The sequence below is a fragment of the Tympanuchus pallidicinctus genome, unplaced genomic scaffold (genome assembly GCF_026119805.1).
Source record: "Tympanuchus pallidicinctus isolate F22 unplaced genomic scaffold, pur_lepc_1.0 scaffold6, whole genome shotgun sequence".
Lineage (NCBI taxonomy): Eukaryota > Metazoa > Chordata > Aves > Galliformes > Phasianidae > Tympanuchus > Tympanuchus pallidicinctus.
In genome coordinates this window covers 42,176,441-42,200,309 of record NW_026294780.1, presented here as the reverse complement: position 1 = coordinate 42,200,309, position 23,869 = coordinate 42,176,441, and the positions used below count along the sequence as shown (strand labels likewise).

Below are 23,869 nucleotides of genomic sequence, written 5' to 3'. Positions count from 1 at the left end.
ATCTTTGCCTCTACAATTTCCAAAGAGAATAAGCAACAATTTTATGAACTGTGCCCTTGTGTCCACATGTTCTGATTGTACCCAAGACCCATTTTAGGACAGCAGAGTTTTTGCAAGCTGCACTTTTGCAGTCAGATGATCAAATGTCATCCAGTCTTTTTGTGAACCTATGTCTAAGTCTGCTGAGATGAGGGCAAGCTCCCAAGGAATAAGAGAAAAACTAGGCAGGTGAGCAAGCTGCTCATCACATCACTAGAAATCACCTGCAGCAATGCCAAACTAATGCATTCAGTCCTCTCTCACTTCCAGTGTAAGGAGAAAGCTAACTGGGAACTCCCAGGCTGGTTGTAAGGTACAGATGAACACCTTCTGAACATTAAAACACACTAAAAATTATTTTACTTGTTGCTGAAATTATGGATGGACATTTGCATCAGAATAAATCAATTTCTACGCTGTTCTCTTACACTGAGGATTTTCGCATCTGACAAATAAATAAAGTAGTTTCCAGAGGCAAAACGTTTGTGAAGTTAGATGAATATGCTGCCAAAGAAATAGTATCTGTTTTTCCCAGTCCAGTTGAGGACTAAAGTACCAAACAGGTGCTGTTCTGCATGGCAGTCTGCGTGAGCGTTCTCCAAAGACAATCCTTAGCCAGCACAATTTGCAACTGGTGACAACAAATTGAACAGTATTTACATGATTTGCTTGACTACATCTTTCCATTTGCTGTCCTGTCTTCATCCTCCCAAGCATCATTTAGTAGACAAAACATAAGCTTTGCCAGTGAACAGACAAGGAAAGAATTAGTTGCTTCCATAGATTCCTACTTATGCTATTGCACATATGATGTTAGAGAACTAGGCACACAACTATTATGCTTTTACAAGCACTGCTCATTAGCTTCACTCATTTCATGGCATTTTCCAGATATATGAATAGCCAAAGTTAATTTGTCAAATTTGTTAATTTGTCATAAGACTCAAAAGAGGACAAAAACTAAAAACATATTCCCTATAAAGATATAGAAAGTTGATTTGTAAGAAAAGAACTAGATTAGCAATCTCCAGTGCTCTGGTTTCAACTGATACTTTAGCTCCCTATACTTCATTTTACCCAACAAAAAGAAAGGCAATCACATGAAAACAACAGCTTGTCAGTTCAAAATTATTAGGAGGAATATTGTGGCTACCTGACACAGACATCAGTTTTCGTTTTGGGCAATGACTCAGATCACACACAGGTTCCACTTCAGAAAATGAGGGATAACTCCACCATCCCAATTCTCTCCTCCCACAATGACAGCCCTCATAGTTTCTTGTTTGTTTTTTTTCCTGCTCATACACAAGTCCTTTTTATTACAGCATTAGTTAAGCAACACAAGTGTGTATGCCCACTACCAAGCAGGATTCTCCACGCATCCTTTTTTGCTTTATCCAGTCTGTTAGTCAGGAAAATGACACTGCAGGTCAGGAAGTCTCTACATCACCCATATTTAGTATTTTCAATCAGAGCCAAATTAAATTTTGTTATCTCTCCCTAATACAAGGAAATTGTGACAAAATGGGAATTATATGATATATTAAAAACAAAACAACAGAAAACCATCATATTCTTTTGTCCTTTCAAGGAAATAACCAAACATGGCTACCTACAACTGGGTGATGTGAGAAGTAACGTAGACCTAACTTGGAAAGTCTACACAAAGCAATAAGCAAAGAAACTGCCATTAAGGGTTTCAGCCACGTTTGCTCCCTGCTGTATCAATCACACCCCAGGCACACGTGGCTAACTTATCTAATAAACAGATTACAAAAACCCATCTGACCCCACACCATGTGGACATGCTTTCTTCACTTCCACTGTATGGAAGGTGATACTGAAAAGTTGCCATGTGAGTCTGCCATCACCCCATGCACTGACTAAATGCGCTATTACACATTTTCTGACAATTATCATCTTCATTAATGAAGGTAAAGTCTATCCAAGACACATTCAATTTTTCAACTCCCAAGTTTCACAAAAGAACTACTTCTGAAGAAAAACATTTTAAGAGAATTCTCTAAGCTTGTAATGTGTCAGAATTCAGTAAAAATGCACTAAAATTGAGACACAGCTGTAAAAGAATCCAGTTTGTTTTTAAATAGTCTTAAATCTTTAATTTCAACAATAAATATAAACATCCAGTGCACTGTTAACCAACTGTGCAGAACAAGTACATATGAAAGCTGTTGCACACTGTATCTGTTGAACCTTCCAGAGAAAGATGCATAAGAAGTGGGGTGTTTTTGTGTGTGTTTTCTGCTGGTTTGTTTTGTTTTGTTTTTCTGCGATGCAAGTCTTAGGATTTCAGTTTTTGGTACTGGATTCCAGCAAGTCTTTTGCTTCATTTATTTTTGTTGCTAAGTAAGGAGATCCACCTGGGAAGAAAAAAAGGCAGAGAAATACCATTTACATGTTTTTGCAGAGCACCAAACAACTTCACTTACAGCATCCCTTTATCATTCACTTTTATTAGCTTTTCCTTCCTAAACAGATGTTTTTCATACAGAAGATTAAAATGTGGCAACGACATAAAGCAAACTAATTGATAAGGTAGCATGAAGAATGTAAACAAAACTGAAGTTGCTTAAGAATAAAGCTAAGCAATTTGTCTTGGAAAGAAGTCTGAGATCTAAAAGCATTTCACACTGGTGTGATTTAGATTTGTACTGCAGCATTACTGCAAATGTATGCAAGGTCAGCTGTCTCAAACACTCATCTAAAGCTGATAGCTATTATGTCAACCCACCTCAAAAACTAAGAGGCAACATTTTATAAATAATTTTGACAAAATCATCAAGCATGTGCACGCATACTCCAAGCCTCTCCTCCTCTAGACACCCAGAATTACCAGGCAGAAACTGTCACATTAAAGCTATTTAAACATGGTACGCCTTCTAACTTCTAGTCCTGAACACTGTTCATTGCTTTACGCTCCATCTAACAATTTGATTACAGTTCAGTGGTCTTTTTGTGTTTGTTTTTTAACTCTCCCCTTGAGTGCCAACCATCTGCCTGCAGTCACTGACAACAGCATTACAAGGTCTGTATCAGTAGCTTACCACTTACAGGCATGCACCTATATATCTTCATTTCTTTTTTACATAAAAACGTGATTGCAGCAATACTACTCAGCACACTAACCAGCCTTTTCCAAGGGGGCTGCTCAATCGTAACTCTTCATTCATCACAGAAGACAGTGATAGAAGACACACAGAAGAACTAGCACTAAACGCTCGTAAACACAAAGACTTCTTCAGGTCACTTTTGCAGGAATCCAAATCATTCTAAAGTCAGTTCATAGCCTAATAAAACAGCTGGAAAAAATAACGGAGTTCAGCTGTCTTGTTCATGCTCTGTTTTGCTTGAATGCAGTCCTAATAGCAAAGACATGTGAGGAAAGTGAGGCAGGGCAAGGACAGAAAATTGTCTACTACACTGAGTACTGCTTCTTTCAAAACCCTGACAAGAAGATAAAACAGTAAGGACTATAAGCTGCAATAAACTATGTATCCCAAGTAATTTTCAACTTTGCCTTCAGTTTCTACATTACTAGAGTGGATCTTAAAGTAAATTCAATTCAGTGAGAAGTGTTTTTACTATGTTCACATCCTGAAACACCCTCAAGTGCCATATTAATTTTGCAGCCCTCCAATGAGAGAAAATTCAATCTCATGATTGCTTAAGTGTTTGTTTATAATTAAAGCAAGTCCAAAAGGCTCATCTCTTCCTCTGTTTCTGTTAGCAAGCATTCTTTCACAGAATAAATAATACATATAAAAAATAACATACAGTATATCAATATAAAAACACTTTCAAACTGAACTGTGCAAAGGTTAATGAGCAACCATTCTAGTACTGCTCACCAGGGATGTTCTTATGCAAACTTCTATTAGTGATTTATTTCTAATCACGGTTTCTTCATTGTTTTGAATCTCAGGTAATACGAGTAACTTTTCAAATCTGTATTTATTGATCTTTCTTCTACCAACGCCAGCTGGTAGAATTACATTCTAATGTTGGATATTGCTTTTAAAAGCACATCTGTGCTACCAGAGCCAGAAGAAATGAAGTTGAAAACATAACCAAGCAAATCTCTCTGCAATGCCACATGTTCAAGATTGTTCTAGGTCTGAACTCTGCAGCTGAAGACATTAGACAACACTTCTCTCTTTGGCCATGACAGAAGAGCTGCAGGGGCAGCATGGAGGCACAAATCCCTTCACCTGGTGCTCCTGCAGAGAAAATGCTCCATCTTAATAGCACACAGGAGGGCTCACTACATCATCAAAAACTACACTGTGCCTAGCTGCAGGTGCATTAAGCTGTAAGAACTGGCCCCAAAAATGATCTTCGTAAGAGGAACAACTGCTTTTTTTAGGGGCAACTCAACATCCACATGGAACTTCACTACTCTGGCTCAATGGCTGCTACAAGAAAACTTTGAAATTCATCACAGAAAACTTGTGACCTCTTAGATACTCTAGTGGTTAAGAGGTCTCTGGCCATAATAATAAACCAGAAAAATCTGCATATATTTTAATGTATGTGTGTGTAACTTCTATTATTACAAAAGTGTAAAAAACAGAAGTGTGACATCAAATAAGCAGGAAAACTTTGAATTAAACCCAAGTGGTAAAGACAGTAAAACAGCATCCACTAAACACTTCACCCAGCCAGTGGTCAGTTACTTTTTCCATTCTTTTAAGATGGGGTAGAAGCAGGGAACCCTGCAATTCTCTCAAAAAGATACAAAAACCCCATGATTTTGCCTTTTGACTTCTGAAATACAGCGTAACTCTTCACCATCTGTTATTTTAAAGTAGAAACAGCAATGAACATATGGGCTTTCTTTCTCAAGCAGCTGTAGTGTAGTTAAAGTTATAATAATAGCCTTTCTATAAGACAAATTTACATTAAAAAACCTGACTAGTAAAGCAACAGTGCCCAGCTTTACATTTTTTTTCCAAGTGAATTCAAGGAAATCCGAAATTATGCAGAAAGTCCAAATTATTTTCCCACAGAAAGTTACCTTCCTCCACGTGAGTGGTCTGTCTCATTTCAAAACAGGAACGGGAGTTTAAGAAAAATATCACAGCTCATTTGTTTCATACTTTGGAGGAAGTTGGTTTTTGGGTTTTTGTTTGTTTGTTTTGTTTTTCCTATGTGTGTGGACCACTGGTAGTCCTACCTGAAGCAGCACCTTAAGAAAACCTTAAAGAATCTGGTTAAAGCTGTAGTTCATAAAGCCTGGAAATCAGCCTGCTTTATCTGATGCACAGAAGCTTAAGTCTATAAATAAACTTCACACAGCACGGTTATTTATATAATCAGTAAACTGAAAGGATCTCATTTAGGGCTCTTCCTTTCCAGCTTTGATTAAAACAAAGAAATAAATAAATATTTACCTTTATCAGGATGATTCAAGATCATGATTCTTCTATGGGCTGCTCTGATTTTGGCCTTGTCAGCAGATGGACTGCAAAAATAAATTGAAGTGCTTACCATAAATTCCACTGCATTCAGGCTATAAATTAGCGGTTTATACTGGCTTCAAAAATAATTAAAACTTGAGATTTTCCCCATCTTGTGGACAAAACGTAAAACTGCATCTTTGAGGAAGCAACACCAACAAAGGGATGTAAGTCACACCGAGGACATTTTTAAAAAGCCTTTGTATTTGACACGTGCAAACATCCTTCTGTTCCTGTTGATTTGTTTCTTTTTCCTTCAAACTCAATAAACCCACAGCCATTTAAAATACATAATTTGGAGGAAAAAAAGGGCTCTGCAATACAGATGGTTGGTATTCTTATCATCAAATGCAGAAAATACATCTTCGCTCCCAGAAAACAGGTATTTATACGACCAATGACAAAACATCAAATATTTAATATTATCATATTTTGTTCTACTGTAAATATTTTTATAGTTGCTATAAATACTTTCTGTTGGGGCCTAGGAAAAAAACAACTATCTGTTATTTTTTGCAAAGCTGTTCAACGTGTTGCATTCAGGGACATGTTGATTTACAAGAGCTACATAATGTTGTTTCCTTCAATGACAGATACATAAAATATGTACTCCAACTAAATTAAATATGTACCTTACCAGACAAACAACCACTTATGGATGCAATATACCGGCACAGTAGGCTCTGGTATGCAAAAGGACAGTTGGAATGACTTGTTTTTTTGTAATTTGTTAGCACACAGAAATGAAGCAGTGTTTTCCACTTCTTCATCAGAAATTACTCACTTCATTTTTCTGTAGGTAGAGTTTGAATGCAAGATATCAGCCTAACTCCCACAGTAAACAACCCCTCATTATTTCACTATCACAGGGAAATGAGGGTATGTTACAAAAATACTTCATAGAACATTTCAAAAGATGTAAAAAACTGCAAAGAAAGAACATTTCAATTGAACAGAGGAAGAATTAACCAGAAGCTTTGAACTATAAACTATAAAAAATGATTTCTTATCAGATAGCTAGAAATAAAATATACCCATATTTTTATTTGTAAATCAGCTGTTTAATAGTATTTTCTCATTGTAACAATAAAACCTGAATATAATAAAGCATTACTTCGAAATTCAGATGGGCAACATTTACCTGGAAAAGTTGCAGCTGCCTATTATGGAAAATCAAGCAGTTTTGTCCTAACAAGCAACTGCAAAGATTCTTTTTTATATAATTTTGATTAGTTAATGACATACTGCTCATCTGGCTCTAAAGACTGCTCTTTAAAACCTTAAATGGCATCATAAAAAAATACCTTCATGTCAAAATCATGCTCTTGTTGAACTGGTACAACCTCACAACCTGAGCCATCTGCGTCCTTGCTGATGGGCTTCTGTCAGCCTCTTCTTAGAGGCTGCCCAGCTCCTCCTGAACATCAGCCCTGCCTTCAGATGCATTGACCATTTCCACAAATGACAGACCTTTCAGTCAGAGGAATGTTGGTGAGGCTGGAAGGGACCATGGTGGTGGGGAGCAGGCTCATCAAAAGCCATAGTGAGGGGCTTGGAACCTGGCTTGTGAGGAGAGTTATCACACCCTTCAGAAATTTAGCATTAGCAATTTTATAGTAGTAAACCATTATTCTTAGCACATCTGTATTTTGCTACTGTAAAGCATTTTTGGTTTAGGTTTAGGAAAAAAACTTAATATTTTCACTTCCCATGTTATCTCAGACACTCCCCCATATTTCGTACCAACACTTCCTCCTACTGAACGTGCAGTTGTTAAAATTAATGCAGGTTGTATTGAATTTCAGCCACCTGTTCTTCACAGAATAAAACTTAAGATTTGGAAGAGAATAGATTTAGACTAATTATTAGAAAGAAATTCTTTACTATGAGGGTGGTGAGACACTGCAACAGGTTGCCCAGTGAGGCTGTGGATGCCCCCTCCCTGGAAGCATTCAAGGCCAGGCTGGATGGGGCTTTGAGCAACCTGGTCTGAAGGGAGGTGTTCCTGCTTACAGCAGGGGGATGGAACTACATGGTCTTAAAGGTGCCTTCCAACACAAACCATTCTGTGATTCTATGATTTGTTAACATTTTTAGTACCACGCTCTTTAGCTTTGGACACCTTTTTCTGCCAAAACCCTTGCAATTTTTGAATATGGTTATTACAGAAGAACATCTGGAATATGTAAAAAGTCAATGTACTTGACATTAAAAAGCCACCATTATATCATCAGAGGATCACAGAATGGCTTGGGTTGGAAGGAATCTCAAGGATCATCAAGTTCCAGTACCCCTGTTGCACACAGGGTTGCCATCCACTACATCAAGTACTAAATCAAGTTGCCCCATTCAAACGTTCACCTTTATCATGTCTCACGGTTATTACTTACAGAGCGTCCATACATATACCTGAAATAATGAATAAAGCCCCTGCTTAAAAATTTAGTATGACTTGGAGGTGATGACAAGACAACAAAGGATAGAATAATAAGATCAATCTCTAGACAACCTAGTTCTGGAGCCTGGCAGCTTTCATAACACTTTTAACACTCTTGGGTTATTTTGGTGGCCCTTCTACACATACACTATAGTAAACTGAGTTAGAATTGCCAGTAAGAGTTCTTTTCAAGCAGTGTGAGAACTTCCCATAAAGATATTAGCCACGCAGCTACACAATTAAAGGTTCAACCCTTCAAACATTAAGGACTTTAGTTGTATCTGATTATGAATGCTAATTGAAAGACTGAGCCCAAACACATCAAGCAGTGTCACTGTTCAGACTCAAGCTATTAAGATAAAAAATTAACAGGGGACTGATTACAGATAAGGGTAAATTTCAGACATGTACATGAGAGTGTTCAGGGTAAGCTGTAAACACACTTTAATGAGCTGCAGTGTGCTGCTACTCTGGAACATGACAGAATGTGCCCTTCCAAAGTAAGTGAAAATATTAATATCAACTCATAGGCCCGAGGATAAATTTCTGTATAACATTCCTATAAATCTGCTGTTCTATGTGCAAGCATGACATATTTGAAGGAAATGTGTGCGACCTGGTGTAGGGAACCTGCTTTGGCAGAGGGGTTGGCCTCGATGATCTCTAGAGGTCCCTTCCAACCCCTACAATTCTGTGATTCTGTGAAAATGTTATCATTTATTTTACAGATTCTTAAAATGAATGCCACATCTGCATATTTCCATTATGTCAGAAGCAAACATAATCTTGTTTGGCTGCTATTTCTAAGCCCCAGTTTTCACCACCTAACTTCCGGAGAGAATTCAAACCATCCTCCTTATTTTTTCCTCATCTTAAAATTAAGAACTAATCTAACTGAGAAAATCCACCACCTCAGGTCAGATCCGCTCTTCTCAGCTGGAGAGCCCTCAAACTCACCATTTGTTTTACAGAAAACACTAAGACATGTGCTACTGTTGGCCATCCATGTTTCTGAAAAATTTCTACTCAAAAATCTATTGATTCTGCAGCTTGGAAATAATTTCCTATACCCAATCAAAATGACAAGTCTCTCAATGCTTGGAATACGCTGCAACTCTTTTAATCCATACAAATCAAAGAGTATAGAAAGGAAAAAATGCATTGTATGAAAAAAAAAAAAAAAAAAAAAGCAAAATTGATCTGTTTTCCTTCTTCATCAGTATAATCTACAGTATTGCTCATTTCAAGGTTTTTATTGGAAACCAAGGCATGTGATTGCACTAATTAGCACAGTATGTGCTATTCTGACTATTTTAAGAGCACCAATTCTCCACTGCAGTATGTTACCAAACCTTCAAGCCAAACACGAGTCACATGTTCTATTAGTATTTTATTGTTTGCTTTCTAGCTTAAGCAGAATATTAAAATGGTTTATAAGCCATTACAAGCCTTTGGAAAGAAAAAAAGAAAGATTTTGGCTGGACTATTCTACGTTCTTGCAATATGCATTTTCTTCATTCCATACTCACCAAACAAAACCATATTAATGCAGCACGCTTACCTTACACCTAAAATAAGACTTGCTTCACGCCTACTCATTTTCTGCTCAAATCCTCCTTTATAGTATAATGAAAGACTCTAGAAAGAAAAAAGGCAAAACAAGCAATAATTAGTTTCATGTACGAGGTGCCATGACCTAAATCATAATTATTCCACCCCACTGAGAGCCTAACATTCATCTGTAACTTACTTTGGAGACATGGAACGAGTAGAAAACAGATAATATGAAAGGACTTCTCCTGGGTGTTAACACATACAAAAGCCAACCTAAAAATAGCTATGTGTGTTTTTACCATCTTCTAGTGCTAATCGGAGGTATTAATAGCTACAATCATTAAAATCCTGCCTTCAGGCAAAACAGTCCAGAATCAAAGTACATGCTAGTATAAAGTGATACCACTGTACGTGTTCGTGAGGGCAGGGAAGAGAAAGGGAAAAAGTGGTTAAAAATAGCTTTGGTGGCACTGAAATGGAAAATGGCAAGAGTGATTATGTTCTGGCATCCAAGAATTAGCAAGTGGTGACTTTAGTCACTGTTTGAACAGGAAAGGAAGAATAGAGACCAGAGATTAGGCTGAAAGTGTATTTGCCAATTATAAATACATCTTTAAATTAAAAAATAACATAAAATAAAGTTAATGAACAATTTTTAATGGTTAGCAACGATCTCCTAAATGCAAATCTTTCTTAGAGAAGAATAAGGGAGTAGTCCATTGCTACTCCCTAATAATAGTCTAAGATGCAAAATTTCCAGTGGCAACAGATGTAGCTCCAAAATGTAGCCTTTGGGAACTGGCACACAGAAATTACTGGACAAGATGGAAGTTTTTTTCTCAATGCAAACATGGGTAGGGGAAAAATAAGCCATCATAAGGAAGTCTAGTCTGAGAAGAGTTGAGACTATTTTTAAATGTTCCTTTTACCCCCAAGCAAAAGTGTGCCTGGCCCTTAATAAAACACTTTTCTCACTAGCTACTAAATATATCCATTCATATCCAGTGAGAATTTTGCATTGCATTTATACAAACTCAAGTAATATCAAAAGCTTTAAAGCATTTACAAGGGTCTCTCTATGATGCCGAAGCAAAGTGCTTAAGGTCAGGAACAACATTCACCCAAAAGCTTCAGAAATAATCAGGAATTGCTACCAATACAGAATGTCTCTGAAGGCAGCAATTCCCCAGAGATTTGTTGTAGTTTGCTACGGTCTGAAGCAAATCTTATTTTTCTTCTTTTCACCCCTGCAAATCATACATGAGATAATCATCTCTGTAATAATTCAGCTACCGTCAAAACTGATCTGACTGCAAACACATTGCACCTACAACAAAAATCTGTTGAGGAACTACTGCTACAGTTGCAGAGTAAAACAAAGCACATCTGTAATAGTACTCAGTAACAGCACAGGCTAGAGCATGGAATACTCAGGGAACGCAAATGGTTTCTCCAGTCCTCCAAGAGGAAACAATTTGGTGATTAAATGACCACCAGGTAATGTCCTTGAAGAGGTAAAACTGCCCAGAAATTTGCAAGGATACTGAACAATTACTACAACCAGGAGAGAAAAGGACGCCTAAATGCCTTGTGAAGTGTTTCCCAGAGCTTCTTCCAACAATCTTAAATACAGATAGATTTCTGAAAAGGTTAATTCCTCTCTGCTCTTCATGCATAGCACACAGCTCTAAAATAAGAGGACACTCTTGGTTCCCTCTTCATGTAGAGAAGAACAATATTTGAATTCTCTCTTAACAAAGTTCCTCTCTGTTCTTGGTAGATATCACTTAAATAGCTCATTTGATATCACGGAATAAGGAGGAATGGCTATAGGCTTAAATTCAGAAATACTTTTTCATGTTTGTAAAGCACTCGTCCTTGAAATTGTTCTAACTTCAGGAAGCTTTCATTCGCTTCGCTTTCAAGAGGAATGAAATAAGAAATTATGGTTTTTTTATGTCCTTTGGCAAATAAACAAATACGAACTTTCGAAGTCAGCCAGGGGAAGTGGTCAACAAAAAACATTTTCTTCTCAGAAGTGAAGCACAGGATAAGGATAATGAATTTCTTACATTAAGATCTTGATCTTCAACAGAATTTAAAGCAAAAATAATTTAGATGTAAAGTCATTGTTCCCCTTGGTTAGAATAGGGGGAAGAAACATCAAGTCTTCATTTTAGGAAATATCTCAGCAAATTTCTAGGTCCAAAATAAAGCAACTTTTCCACGCTATTCAAATTAAAATTGAGAAAAACATGACTTAATTTCTAGTAATGACTGCAGTGAAAAGAAACCACATTCAGATATTTTTCTGCTACAACTTCCTGATTTGCACACAGTTCCAGACACTATTATTTAACTCTGGCTATTGCAAAGAATTTTTGTACTGGAAAAATCATTAGAATGAGCTCTGCATTTCTTGCCATTGCAGAGGGGCAGGGGAGCTACCATTTAATTTGCCTCATTTCCGTGTATGCTGTCACTGTTTAGCAACTTATGTAAGCAAATACTGCTATTTAAAGGGTAAGGGGGAAACAGAAAATGTCTGGACTTGCTCAGCAGATGTGTATTCATTCTTGCAAATTTTAGCATTAGGCAGCCAGCTAAGAAAATCCTGACATCTTCACGATACTTTTTATGGCACAATACAGCAGAGGAGTGACTGTTTCCATGCAAGATAAGTGATATTTGCAACTGAAACCAGACATCACGTCATATTACATAAAGTGGTATTTGTTTCTGATAACCTGTGTGTTGTTTCACTACTGACATGATCAACTGAAGAAGGTAAACAATGCTGGAAGAAAAAAACAAATGCATGTACACACAAAATGAAAGACACGACAAAACACCTATTTAGAAGCTGTGCTATCATGTAATAGTAAAACTTGCTGATATCAACTTTAACTTCCTTAACTTCACTTGGAGAAAAAAAAAAGTAAGATGGACTAGATATTGTAAGAGATGATTGCAACTGTTAGCTCTTAATTCAGAGATCTGTGCATCTGAGCAGAAACAGATCAAATAACAAAAACTGAGTACAAACGTCTCCAGCAAAGCATTAAGAGAGCCTTTCTTCTGGAACTTGGAATTTTCAGGACTGTTGAATTTGGAGTTTTTAACAATTTTGCCTAGAACTGTTGTGGCTGTGGTTGAATTCTAAATACCATTGATTCAACAAAGAAAGGTATAGGTATTAAAATAAAAGGGGAAATAAAAACTAGGAAGTAAGAAATTAGTGTTATGATTGACAGCATTAAGGTCTGTCTGAGGAGAAAAAACAAATGACTGCTGTGACTACGTAACTCCACAGAGAACCAAAACCAAAACTGGAGTTAGTGGCACCAGTAACAAAATCGGGTTCAAGATAAAACTAATTTAGAAAAAGAAGTATTTCTCCAAAAATCAGCAGCATAATGACTAAGTTACAACAGCATTTATTCTTCATCATTAAGAAGTCTATCAATTTAACAGGCGTAAGTTAAAACTGAATGAGAGGTAGGAATTCAGAGCAAAATGTTACTTACTTGCTCTTATTTGCTGTTTTTGGTTATAACTGTTGACTGTGCATGTTAGTTATTTAGCTAAGTAAATAGTGTCAGATACTCAAGATCCAGCAAGTAGACATTTTAAATGTTCACTTCATAATTGCTCAACTTGACCTCATGTAAGTAATTTATTAGTGAGCAGGAGGAAAGGATAAACAGCATCACACTGTGAAACTGCAACTAACAAGAGCTGAAAGCAAGGAAGAAAAAAAAAGTTACTGCAAACAGGAAGAGAGAGTAGGAGCTTACAGAGAGAACCAGTTAGCTTTTAAACAGGCAGCTCGCTTCACAGTCTTCCTAAAAAGGGTGTGATGAGGGACAGAGTTTGATTCTGGAAAGCTAAGGTAAGCACTGAAAAACATAGTGACCAAGTGAGGAACCTTCAAGCACTACAGTGAAGTAGCACTAAGCCCAGACACTGACTGTCACAAATGATTCTTTCTCCTGTAAACATCAGCAGAAGTACTGACTGCTTGATTTTCACTGTCAGCACAGTTTAGAGAACACTATATTGTAAAGAGACATGATGAAACTGCTATCCCACAGTTTATATATAAGCAGCTTCAAATTCCCCCAAACAAAATCACGTGATGCTGCTAAAAGAAGTCTGGAAAATAAATACTTACCCAGGATCTTGGTATATAGAATTTTCACTTTGTATTGTTTTAGTGACAAATGACCAATAGGAAATAACTGATTGCTAAGGGAAAAAAGCATATTCCAAGAAGGTTGACCCGCAGAGTTACAGAACAGACAACCTTTGCTGAGAATTACACAAGAGTCTTAAATGTGAATTTTGATTGTAGAAGAAATAAAAAATTGTCATTACCCTCACAAATATAAAGTTAACAAATATATGTAGGAAGTGGTAAACCAAAAATAAGTTTTTACTCTATCTAGCAGATCTCATGTCTTCTGCTGTTCGCTGTATTTTCAAGTTCAGTAACAGAATATTCTGCTGGAGAGAAACATAGAACTCTGGCCTTCAAGGCAGGATATAAAGGCAGAAATAGATTCAGCTCCACAGACTAGGAACACTGAGAATTCAGAATCTCCTGTTAGTGAATTCTGCAGTACCTTGAAAGTCATCAAGGAAAACAGACTTGTAGTGAGACTGGCTCAGCCAGCAAAATGGTTCAGAGGGGTACAGTCTCCTAGAAACAGACACCTCTCTATGCAGTAGTATGTCATATTTCCATATGTTAAAGAGTCAGTGCCTGAATTCTTACATGCAAATGTCTAAATTTAGATTCTTTAGCCTGTATCTAACAAACGGATAGATGTGTTGGAGTAAAACTTCTGGAGAGGGAAGATGAAGATTGAAGCACTCTCTACTCTGAAGCCACATACCCTTATTGCTTGCTACTTCAAGCCTTTAAGTCAGACTGTATCCACATCACATAAAAGCAATTTAATTCACAGTACCTAAAGTCCCCCCTGTTGTTTTGGCAGGCAACATGGGAACCTCTCCAAAACTGATTTTAGAAAGGGAAAAACGAAATTGCTGTTGGTCTCACAGTAGCAATGCAGTACAGGGACAGGGAGTGAAAACTGATCCAGGAACACTCTAGGGAACCTGCTTTGGTAGGGAGGTTGTACTAGATGATCTCCAGGCATCCCTTCCAATCCCTGTGATTCTGTAACACCATATCTGGCTCATACACACTGCAACTGAGAATAAGTTTGGAACTGCCCCAAGAAAAAGACAACCAATGTGCAAAGAGATGGAAGTGCTTGTTTTCTTGTTCACATGTGAGTTGCAAACAGAGAAAACAAGCTCCTCTATCCTCTTGCAACCCATCCTGGAAGTTTATTAGATCATCTTAAAAATATACGAAATAAATGACAGAACATACAGAATAAGGAGTACTCCAATCCAGGGAAAAAAAATAAAAACTAAATCTAGCTGGCATTTGTGATATTCAACATAAAATGACTTCCTTCTAAATATTTGACATATAAATAGATTTAGCTGGTATCAAGTAACCTCCAAACTTACAGAAGTTGAAATCTTTTTTGCTGTCTCTGTAATTGCCTGCCCCAATGGCTTCCAAAGGTGGAATGCATAACGACCTGAAAAAAATGAAGTCAAAGGAACCATAAGTGCCATTTAAACACACACGTACACAAAATGTCTGACATCTGTTCATTAACTTGAAGCAGAAAGAATTTTGGGTTATAAAACAAAATTATTCTTCACTGTTCACCTTCTCATTCCGTTTATTTTCTGTATGGTACCTTTGCACTTTACTGCTTTTCAAGATATTCCCTCAATGTCTGGTTTTGAATCCTGCCCAGCAGAAGCCCTGGGTAGAAGTCCTGTGACAAACTTGCAGAGGTTTACATTTTTCAGTCTTCATACTGAGAGTGTGTGGGGAGGTAATGCACATAATATAAAAACATAGCCATGGTCTGCAAACATCCATTGTGTTTGTGCACAAAATAAATAAGATTTAAATGCATTTCAATATGACAAATGAAGTTATCAGCATTGTGAACTTTAAGATACAGTGCAGTAAGAACATTAGCTTTGGATATGCATTATTTATTAAATAACATTCAAAGGTTATGTCTTCCAAAAAAATATATATCTACATACTACATGTATCTTGATGTAATGTTGTATGCTCAATCACATATTTCGTACATTCTACATTTTATTTTCTTACAAAGAGAAGACCTGATGGGATTCAGAGACATTCAACTCTCAAATGGCAGTGAACATCTATAGCTAAGAAAGGGTACATGAATCTATATTAGACTTTGTTCTCTGAAGCACAAAGAAGGTCTACCAACTTCAGAATCAAAATTTGTACTGTTACTGGTAGCCTTCCCTGTAGGTTCTAACCCTCCAATTTTTGTTTTGATTAATTATTCATTAGGAATGTAATTTGTTATTAAATGTAATGGGAAAAAACATTTTTATAAGACATGGCTCTCCCTGACTCAAAGAACATCTTGCTTTCAGTCTTAAAATAAAGGATATCTCTGTAAGTTATTGTAGCCATCTACGTCTGTCTTTGCTAACACAGAAGTCAAAACCCCTGTTGGAGTACCATTGCTGAAAAGCTGTCATGTATTAATGACATATTACCTCACCTTCTTAAAGCTTACAATTACCATTTCATTGCTAGTGGTCACTACTAATTCAGCTTAACCAGCAGAAGAAATTCCACTTCTACTGTCTTCTGTTTCTGTATGAGGATATAGACATGAACTGGCTTCTTAATAGATGTGTACCACCAAATATCTTGCCTCTCCTTCCACTAATTAAAATAAAACAGCTGCACTCACAAAATACCTGCTGACTTTTTTTGCATTAGGATGAATCTATATGCATATGTACTTGGCGCATGCATTTGCACACAGCTGAGCACGGCTGAGTTTACATCCTGAAAGTAATGGAAATTGATTCGTGTATTTCAAAACTAGAAGAGACCACACTTATCCCATCTGAATAAATCAGCATGTAAATCACATTAAGCCCACGACCTGTGTTCAGAAAAACAAATCCAGACACAGAGTTCAGGGAACAAACAAGGTACTACAGGAACAGGTTAATATGATGTATAACCGTAACTGCTAAAATCTTTCATTCCACCCTGTTTGAATTTGTCAAGCACCACCTTCACAGCACTAGATCCTGCTGTACTCTTCTGTAATAAGGAGCCTCACCTTGCAACACCCTTTTATATGTGCATCATATAGCATAATCCTTTTGCACTATATTTTGCAGACAGAGAGCATGCAGAACCTTTTCACTGCTGCCCACAAAACAAGTTTCTCTAGCAGTGACTTTTTCAAAAAGAATTTTGGAAAACGTACCAAGGATTCTGAAGTGATGGGAACTGCAAAGGGACATGATTCTCCACAACAGCCACTTCCCAAGCGGTTTTCATAAAAACTTCATTAACCTCATTGGAAACAGCAGTAGGCAGATAAGTGGATCCACAGTCAGCTGGTAATTTAGCTTACCTGCAAATGCAACAGTTGCCACACCGAGTCCAACTGCTATCATAGATCTGGCCTAAAGCAAGAAAATAGGAATCAGAATGAATTGCACATTCTCATTTGGAATATATGCATCTTTAACAGTAAGTATTTTTGATGTCTGCTGTGGACATTTAATATATAATTTATATGAAATATAAAGTATGTATCTTTTTTCCAAAGGCTACATCAAATCTTATAGCACTGCCTCATTAACCTATGGCAGTGCTTCGGGTTTAAGTTGGATTAGCAAATCAGTGAATAAACACTAACAAAGTAACACCCAGTATGAAATAAAAAACACATGGCAGGCTCTGCTCAGGATTACTGGAATTTTTATGCAAAGACCATTTCAACGCAATCTGAAACAACGTTCACCGTAAAAGAAAGTATTAGTTTATCACAAAACCACGGGGAACAAAACAGTCCCATCCCACAGCTGCAGCCACAAACATTAGTGTCTTCCATTGTTCATCCCTTGACTCATGGAAGCCACAGTCAGACACAGAGCCTGGTAATCTCTTCTCATTATTTACTGTCAACCACTGTCTGAATGCTTAAATTACAGTATAAATATTTGTATGACAGTTTTCAGACAGTTTTCGTTATTGGCTTAAATTTGCTGTAGGTCTAAAAGTCTTAAATTTGTTTTAAGTGTCTTGCAACCAGACCCACAAAAAGATTTGAACATCTGATTCAGTAGTAACTCCTAACTCCTGCTAACTCAAAAATCCCAAATAGGGTGGGTATATTTTTCTCTGTGACGCCCTGAAGGTCTGGAAACTTACGAAGGACCATTGGAAATATCTCCTTGAGATGTTGAACAAGAAGCCTCTAAATGATATGCAGCCAAACTGACTTCTCAACCATTTCCAGAATTCAAGGATGAAGAACATTGCAAGCCTGAGTGTCTGGTGTATGGTACTATCTATCCATATCTGATAGTTTAATAACACCTTGAACTTCTCCCCAGGAAGCAAGAGAAATCAGATTAGGCCTGTTTAACTGGATTTCAAAACAAACACCAGTGAATATGTTTTTATCACCAGATTCATTCTCCTCTGGATGGCTTTCTGCTCTGCATTTAACCAATAGCTCATTCACAGATTTTCTGCCAACAAATCTGAGAGCGGAACTGCATGCCCAAATTTTGATGTGCCCCAAAAAGTAGATTTAGTGTCACATAGCTACAGTGGCTAAAACTCTTGTACTCAATCTCATTCCCAGGCAGAGTAAGGGAAGAGTTGAGAAATAGGGATTTTTAAGCTTTCTAGAGCTGCATAGGGGCTAGAGCACAGGTCAACAATCTTTCCTGCACTCAGGTGGCTATGCAAAATGGCGGCATTTCCACCACAGCCAGCAGCTCCTGTCTGGCTGTGAAGGAAGGTGACAGTCACTGCTGCCTGTAGCATTGAGCTCAGAACAGAAGCAGCAGCAGATAGAGATAGGACCATGAGGAATGGTTTTAAACTGAGACAGGGGAGGTTTAGGTTAGATAGCAGGATGAATTTTTTCACTCAGAGGGTGGTGATGCACTGGAACAGGTTGCCCAAGGAGGCTGTGGATGCCCCATCCCTGGAGGCATTCAAGGCCAGGCTGGATGTGGCTCTGGGCAGCCTGGTCTGCTGGTTGGTGACCCTGCACATAGCAGGGGGGTTGAAACCAGATGATCATTGTGGTCCTTTTCAACCCAGGCCATTCTACAATTGGGCTATGCTGACCACGAGCATAACACAGTATTGCAATTGCTGAGAGGCTTCTGGTATGAAAAAAAGAAAACAACAAAACTCTACACACGCTGGGAGTGGAGCTCCAAAGTTAAGACTGAAGGAGTTTTGCCCAGAGGTGCTTTAAAGTCACCTCTCTATTCTATTTTATCATAGACTGAAGTCCTGATATTAGCATTCATGCCTGGATGTAAGCATGTAAAAATAATGCAGTAGTTTAATATCTGTTCTTCCTTCCACTTGCACAGTTTCCCTTCCTCTTCAGGCCATGAGAAATAAAAGTATGCTACCTCAGATGGTAAAGGAAATAAAACAGTGAAGCACACTGTTCATCTCTTCATTAAAGTTTTCTACTTCTTCACACAGATCAGTTTTCGCAGGCTCTCAGTATTCAAATATGAAAACTCGATGAGATTCTTCTAAACCCTCTGTTTAAAGACTAACCCACAACAGCCACAATGCTTCTGGAAATACCAAAACTCTAAAGAAATTATGTATTATTCTGTTCTGTGGCTTGTGATCACGGATTTACGTGCAGTAGAGACTTTCCTTGACTCATTCAGACTGACTGTGAGAATCTTTTACTAAGTGTTTACAGTCAATTAAGAGCCCAACAACGTGTGAAATAGATCATATTGGAAAAAAAAAAAATATTTATTAGCCTGTGCTTGTCAAAATTTATTCTTGCCTTGCCACCAAAAGGTAGATTATGTCAGCTTCAGTACCTTGTCAGTTTACAACAAGGTACACTGCCACTGGTAAGAGACACCTCATCACAGCTAAAGGCAGAACGTTGACGTAAGGCTAATAAATGATACTTGGACTCCATCAGCTCTGCACAGAAGTTGCTTAAGTGTTTTTGCAGAGTGGTCTGTAAGCAGTGTAGATTCCCTGAGCACCGTGTCCACTGGGCTATATTATTTCAGCCTCAGTGGAATGCACAAGCAGTTACAGGAAAGCTAGTGAAAAACAGCACTTAAAAAAAACATAAGTGTTATAGTAGTTCTAGGATAGGAGTGCTAAGAAGGATCAGCAGCAATCTGAAGACCAGGCAGAAAAGTAGCTAACGTGATGGGGTGATCAAGCCACAGAGCCATGAGAGACTGCCCATGTTTACAGTGAGATAAAACTATCCAAAAAGCTGAGAAACATCAAAATAGAGCAACATCCCTTATTTATGTTAGCAGCAGGTTAGAAAAGAGTCACTTGCTATGTATTAGCCACAATGGTAACTTGTCACCTCAAAGCATCCTGAATGTTTGTTATAGTGTTATACTGAATACAGTGTGAAACTGAATTTAAATCAATAGAACCAAGATTGCACAGTTCATCTTTTACTACCACAGAGTCTCTTTTTAAGCTAATGGTAACTTCACTTATGGTGAAGTCCAGTCTGTCCCAGTTTTCTTTTCCATGCTCACTTAACTCAGATGATTATTTAGAAGGAGAAATCAAGGTTAGTCTGGAACTTCAAAATATACAGCAGCAAATTTTATTGTTACGACCATAAAGCTTTAATTACAGGCTCTCTTCTCATCAATATGAAAGGAAAGCAACTCGCTCTCGCATCTACCACCACCATGAGCTTTTTGACCTACACTGCTTTAACATGCATGCTATTTCATATTCAAAGGCTCAAAATATTAATAAACACTCACTGACTTCAACTATGGCAGAATTGACTTTTTTGGAGGGAGGGTGAAGGTGATTTAAAATTTTTTAAATATGTAGGTTTATACAAGAAAATATTCCTTAAGATCCAAGAGGGGAAAATGAAGAAATAGAAGATTAAAAAGCAACATCTGTCCCTTTCTTTATTCAGTGAATCAGCTCCCAAAGGTTAGTCATCAATCCTGTGCTATTGCTGATCTCAGTCTTTTATTATGAAGTTCAGTTTTAGTAACAAACCCTCTAAGATACAGATAACAGTAAAACTAAGTTTTGCTAAATCTGCAAAGTTTTGTTTTTTTCATCTTTAGAGAAATGTCTGTAAGGAAATACATCCACAAGACTTACCAGAGTATTTGGTAAACAAAAGAAGATAAAGCATATTGACAGACAGTATGTCTAAAGGTATATACCAGACACCACTTCATAGAGAGGTCCAAGAACTAATCCTTTAATATGTAAGTTTCCTGTAGCCTTAATCTTTTTAAGCAGAAGAAACTGGGAAGAGTAAGATATTCCTAATCCACAGCACTCTGCTTTACAACTCTCTTCTATAAAGTAGAAAAAAAGAAGTTATAAAAGGCAATTTCAAATGCATAATTCTAAAATTTCAGCACAACACTGTTACATCTAACAACAAGCTACAAGAACAAACTTCATAGTCATTAAAACATACCTGCCTGCACAAGATTTGGATTTTATACTCTGGTTCTTCTACTGCAGTCAGTGGAAACACCCTCCTTGGTCAAACAAAAAGTATTCTGCTTCCCTAATAACTAGATTTAAGATATACTGCTAGGGCTCTATACTTTTTTAGGGCCACAGACAGCTATAGTGAAATGGAATAAAAAGCATGTAGAAAAACAATTATTTGTTCTGATGGACTGGACAGCAGTTTGTTAGCAGTCCATGGTTAATTGTGAATAGGTAAAAATAGGGATGTATGTACCTGAAATAAGTAAATGCACAAATGTAATATGCTTAACTAGAAACTTCGTTATAAAAACATGTTTGTTTTTTAAACAGCTGTATGTATGCTGCTAAAAATTAGAACTCACAAGGATATTAACCAAGCATGCAGAACTATTTCCAAGGCTTTTCTCCCTTATTTAAACATTCTAAACCTCAAACACATGACTGCATCTGGCGTGGAAGTTACAAGAAGGTTGCTATTCCCCAGAAGAGTAGCTACAGTACTAGAAGGCTTCAGAGTTTATTAGAAGGTTTCAGAGCAAACCACCTAATTAGCTGTATATGGAGCTGGATGCACTGGGATTATATTATAAACTACCTGCAACAGATTTGATTTCATAACTTAATGCTTTCTGTCCATTCTCACCTCCCTATGAAGTTTATTTTCCAATAATAAATTAAAACTAGTTTCAGCTAAAAGCTCATCTCCATACACACCCAATTTTCATGTCTATTTACTTCATTTATTTTATAGTAACTTTCTGGTTTTTCATATGAAACTACTACAAACTTAAAAGTTTCTGACAATTTTTCACAGGGGACTCTACCAGAGCAGTAGATTCACTAGCAGAAGTGTTAATGCCAGGCATTCAACCAGCCTTCCTGGATATGTATTCATGATTAATGAATTCTTACAGCTGTCCTCACGGACTCTATGCCTTCACTGTTGTTTTTCTGTCACTCCAAACTTCTGAATGCTTCAGTAAAACAAGTATAGTTATCATCCTGCACAACTTAAAAGCAAAATTCAGTTCGGGAACAGAGCCGTTTCAGCCCTGAAGGTGACGTTTGTTATCCCATTTCATCTCTGCAACCATACCCTGTTACTCTGTAGCAAGATGAGGTATACTGGGCTTACATAGCAAGCCTGTGGGTAGCTGGGGAGCTGCAGCAGTGTCTTCTTGTGAACTCAGCAGCAACAGCCCCATGTCAGATTACTTAGAAGAGATGAAGTCATTTAAATTAATTTATGTTCCCATCTTTTGACAGTAGTCTCTAACCACCACAGAGATGCTACATCTCTACCCATACTAACCATAGATGAGCAGGTATGGCTGTATGTAAAAGAATGTAGTATCTCTACAGCGTCTGGAGCCTCATGGATGGACTTCCTTCCCTTTTTGCTACGTGGCTCATAATTACTGCTGCTCATAATCTCTGAAAAACCCCAGTTGTGAACCCCAACGCTGGTCCTCGCTCAGCTTCTCCCAGATGACGAGCTGCCAGGAGAGAGGGACTTTTTTCGCTGAGACTTCCACAGAACCAGCAGAAATTAGAGCCTGCTCTAATAGAACTCACGCAGTGTGGAAGGGTTTGACATCCCCCGTCTCCCTACGGTAGGGAAGCACAACTTCAGATTTCCCGTGGCTGACAGAACGTCACGTTTAACCCCGCGTTAAACGGGAACAGACTGCGATCCCACCAGGCATGGCCTTGGGCGAGGGGCCAACACCGCTATCCCTGCCCGTGGCGGATGCCGGCCCCGGGGGAACAACGCTGTGAGGGCAGAGCTCACTGCTCTGCCGCCCTGCCGCCTGCCCGGCTCTCAGCGCGCTCACCAGTCTCCGGTCCAGCTCGGTTTGGCCCTTGCCGGCGCCCGTAGGGCCCCTAGCGTACTCGGCGTAGCGCAACGCTTCAGAGGAAGCCCCGGCTCCATCCATGATGGCGGGCGTGACGGCAGCGCTACGGGCCGTACAGAGGGACAAAGCAGCTGAGGAGGCGAAAGGCAAAGCGCCGCCCCCCCGCGCCGCTCAGCTCTGACCCCGCCTCGCGAAGGCGGAGAGTGGGCGGGCGGTACCACAGCGTTTTGTGGGGGGAGGGGGAAACGGTCACCGACGTGACTCGGCCTTCTGGGCTTTGTCGTCGCCTCCCGGGGTTACTGTGAGGATTACTCGCCTCCGACTGTGGTGACTCCCTCCTCATTGAGGGCAGGCGGTTAGATGGACGGGGGATAGTGAGGAGGGCTGGGGATGTGTGTCCTTTTGTCCTCACGGCTTGTATTTTTTGCACCTTACTTGATGTCCGTGTATAGAATCGTAGAACCATAGAATGGCTTGGGTTGGAAGGGACCCCAAGGAGCATCAAGTCCTAACATTCTCGCCACAGCCAGAGCCATCAACCTCCATATCTAATACTAGAACATGTTGCCCATGCCCCCGCCCAACCTGTCCTTGAACACCTCCAGGGACAGGCATCCACAACCTCTCTGGACAGCCTGTTCCAGCACCTCACCACTCTCGTATAAAGAACTTTCCTCTTGCACCCAATCTAAACCTTCCCTGTTGAAGTTTAAAACCATTCCCCCTTGTCCTATCACTATCTACCAGAGTAAAAATTTTATTCTCCTCCTCTTTATGATCCCCTTTTAAATACTGGAAGGCTGCAATGAGGTCTCACAACCTTCTCTAGGCTGAACAAGCCCAACTCCCTGAGCCCTTGTAGAATTCATAGGTAGGT

At 38.5% G+C, this 23,869-nt stretch overlaps 1 protein-coding gene across 7 annotated transcripts; it reads right to left on the bottom strand.

Annotated features, from left to right (window-relative positions):
- Positions 1 to 2,132: 2,132 nt before the first annotated feature.
- On the bottom strand, positions 2,133 to 23,114 carry DNAJC15 (DnaJ heat shock protein family (Hsp40) member C15). 7 transcript variants are annotated; one of them, XR_008211678.1, is made up of 8 exons: positions 22,449 to 22,922; positions 17,031 to 17,082; positions 15,055 to 15,128; positions 9,515 to 9,591; positions 5,451 to 5,521; positions 4,096 to 4,277; positions 3,187 to 3,359; positions 2,133 to 2,420 (listed from the first exon to the last, which is right to left on the bottom strand). XR_008211678.1 is itself a non-coding variant. In XM_052705748.1 (6 exons), the coding sequence occupies exons 1-6, from the start codon at positions 23,071 to 23,073 to the stop codon at positions 2,350 to 2,352; spliced, it is 447 nt and encodes a 148-aa protein (XP_052561708.1). In that variant the 5' UTR covers positions 23,074 to 23,114; the 3' UTR covers positions 2,133 to 2,349. The 7 variants fall into 7 exon arrangements, 5 of the variants coding, with proteins under 5 accessions (XP_052561708.1, XP_052561707.1, XP_052561705.1 ...); XR_008211679.1 differs by lacking the exon at positions 4,096 to 4,277 and having other exon boundaries at positions 22,449 to 22,908; XM_052705748.1 differs by lacking the exons at positions 3,187 to 3,359; positions 4,096 to 4,277; positions 22,449 to 22,922 and adding an exon at positions 22,972 to 23,114.
- Positions 23,115 to 23,869: the final 755 nt, after the last annotated feature.

What these genes read in the sequence shown, in the direction of transcription:
- DNAJC15 (XM_052705744.1), bottom strand. Translation starts at nt 22,565, where the DNA reads ATGAGCAGCAGTAATTATGAGCCACGTAGCAAAAAGGGAAGGAAGTCC. An exon ending in CAAAAAAGATTTCAACTTCT is followed by an intron (nt 9,592 to 15,054) that starts GTAAGTTTGGAG and finishes TTTTCTTTCTAG; the next exon opens with AGTCTTTCATTATACTATAA. An exon ending in AGTCTTATTTTAGGTGTAAG is followed by an intron (nt 5,522 to 9,514) that starts GTAAGCGTGCTG and finishes TTATTTTTGCAG; the next exon opens with TCCATCTGCTGACAAGGCCA.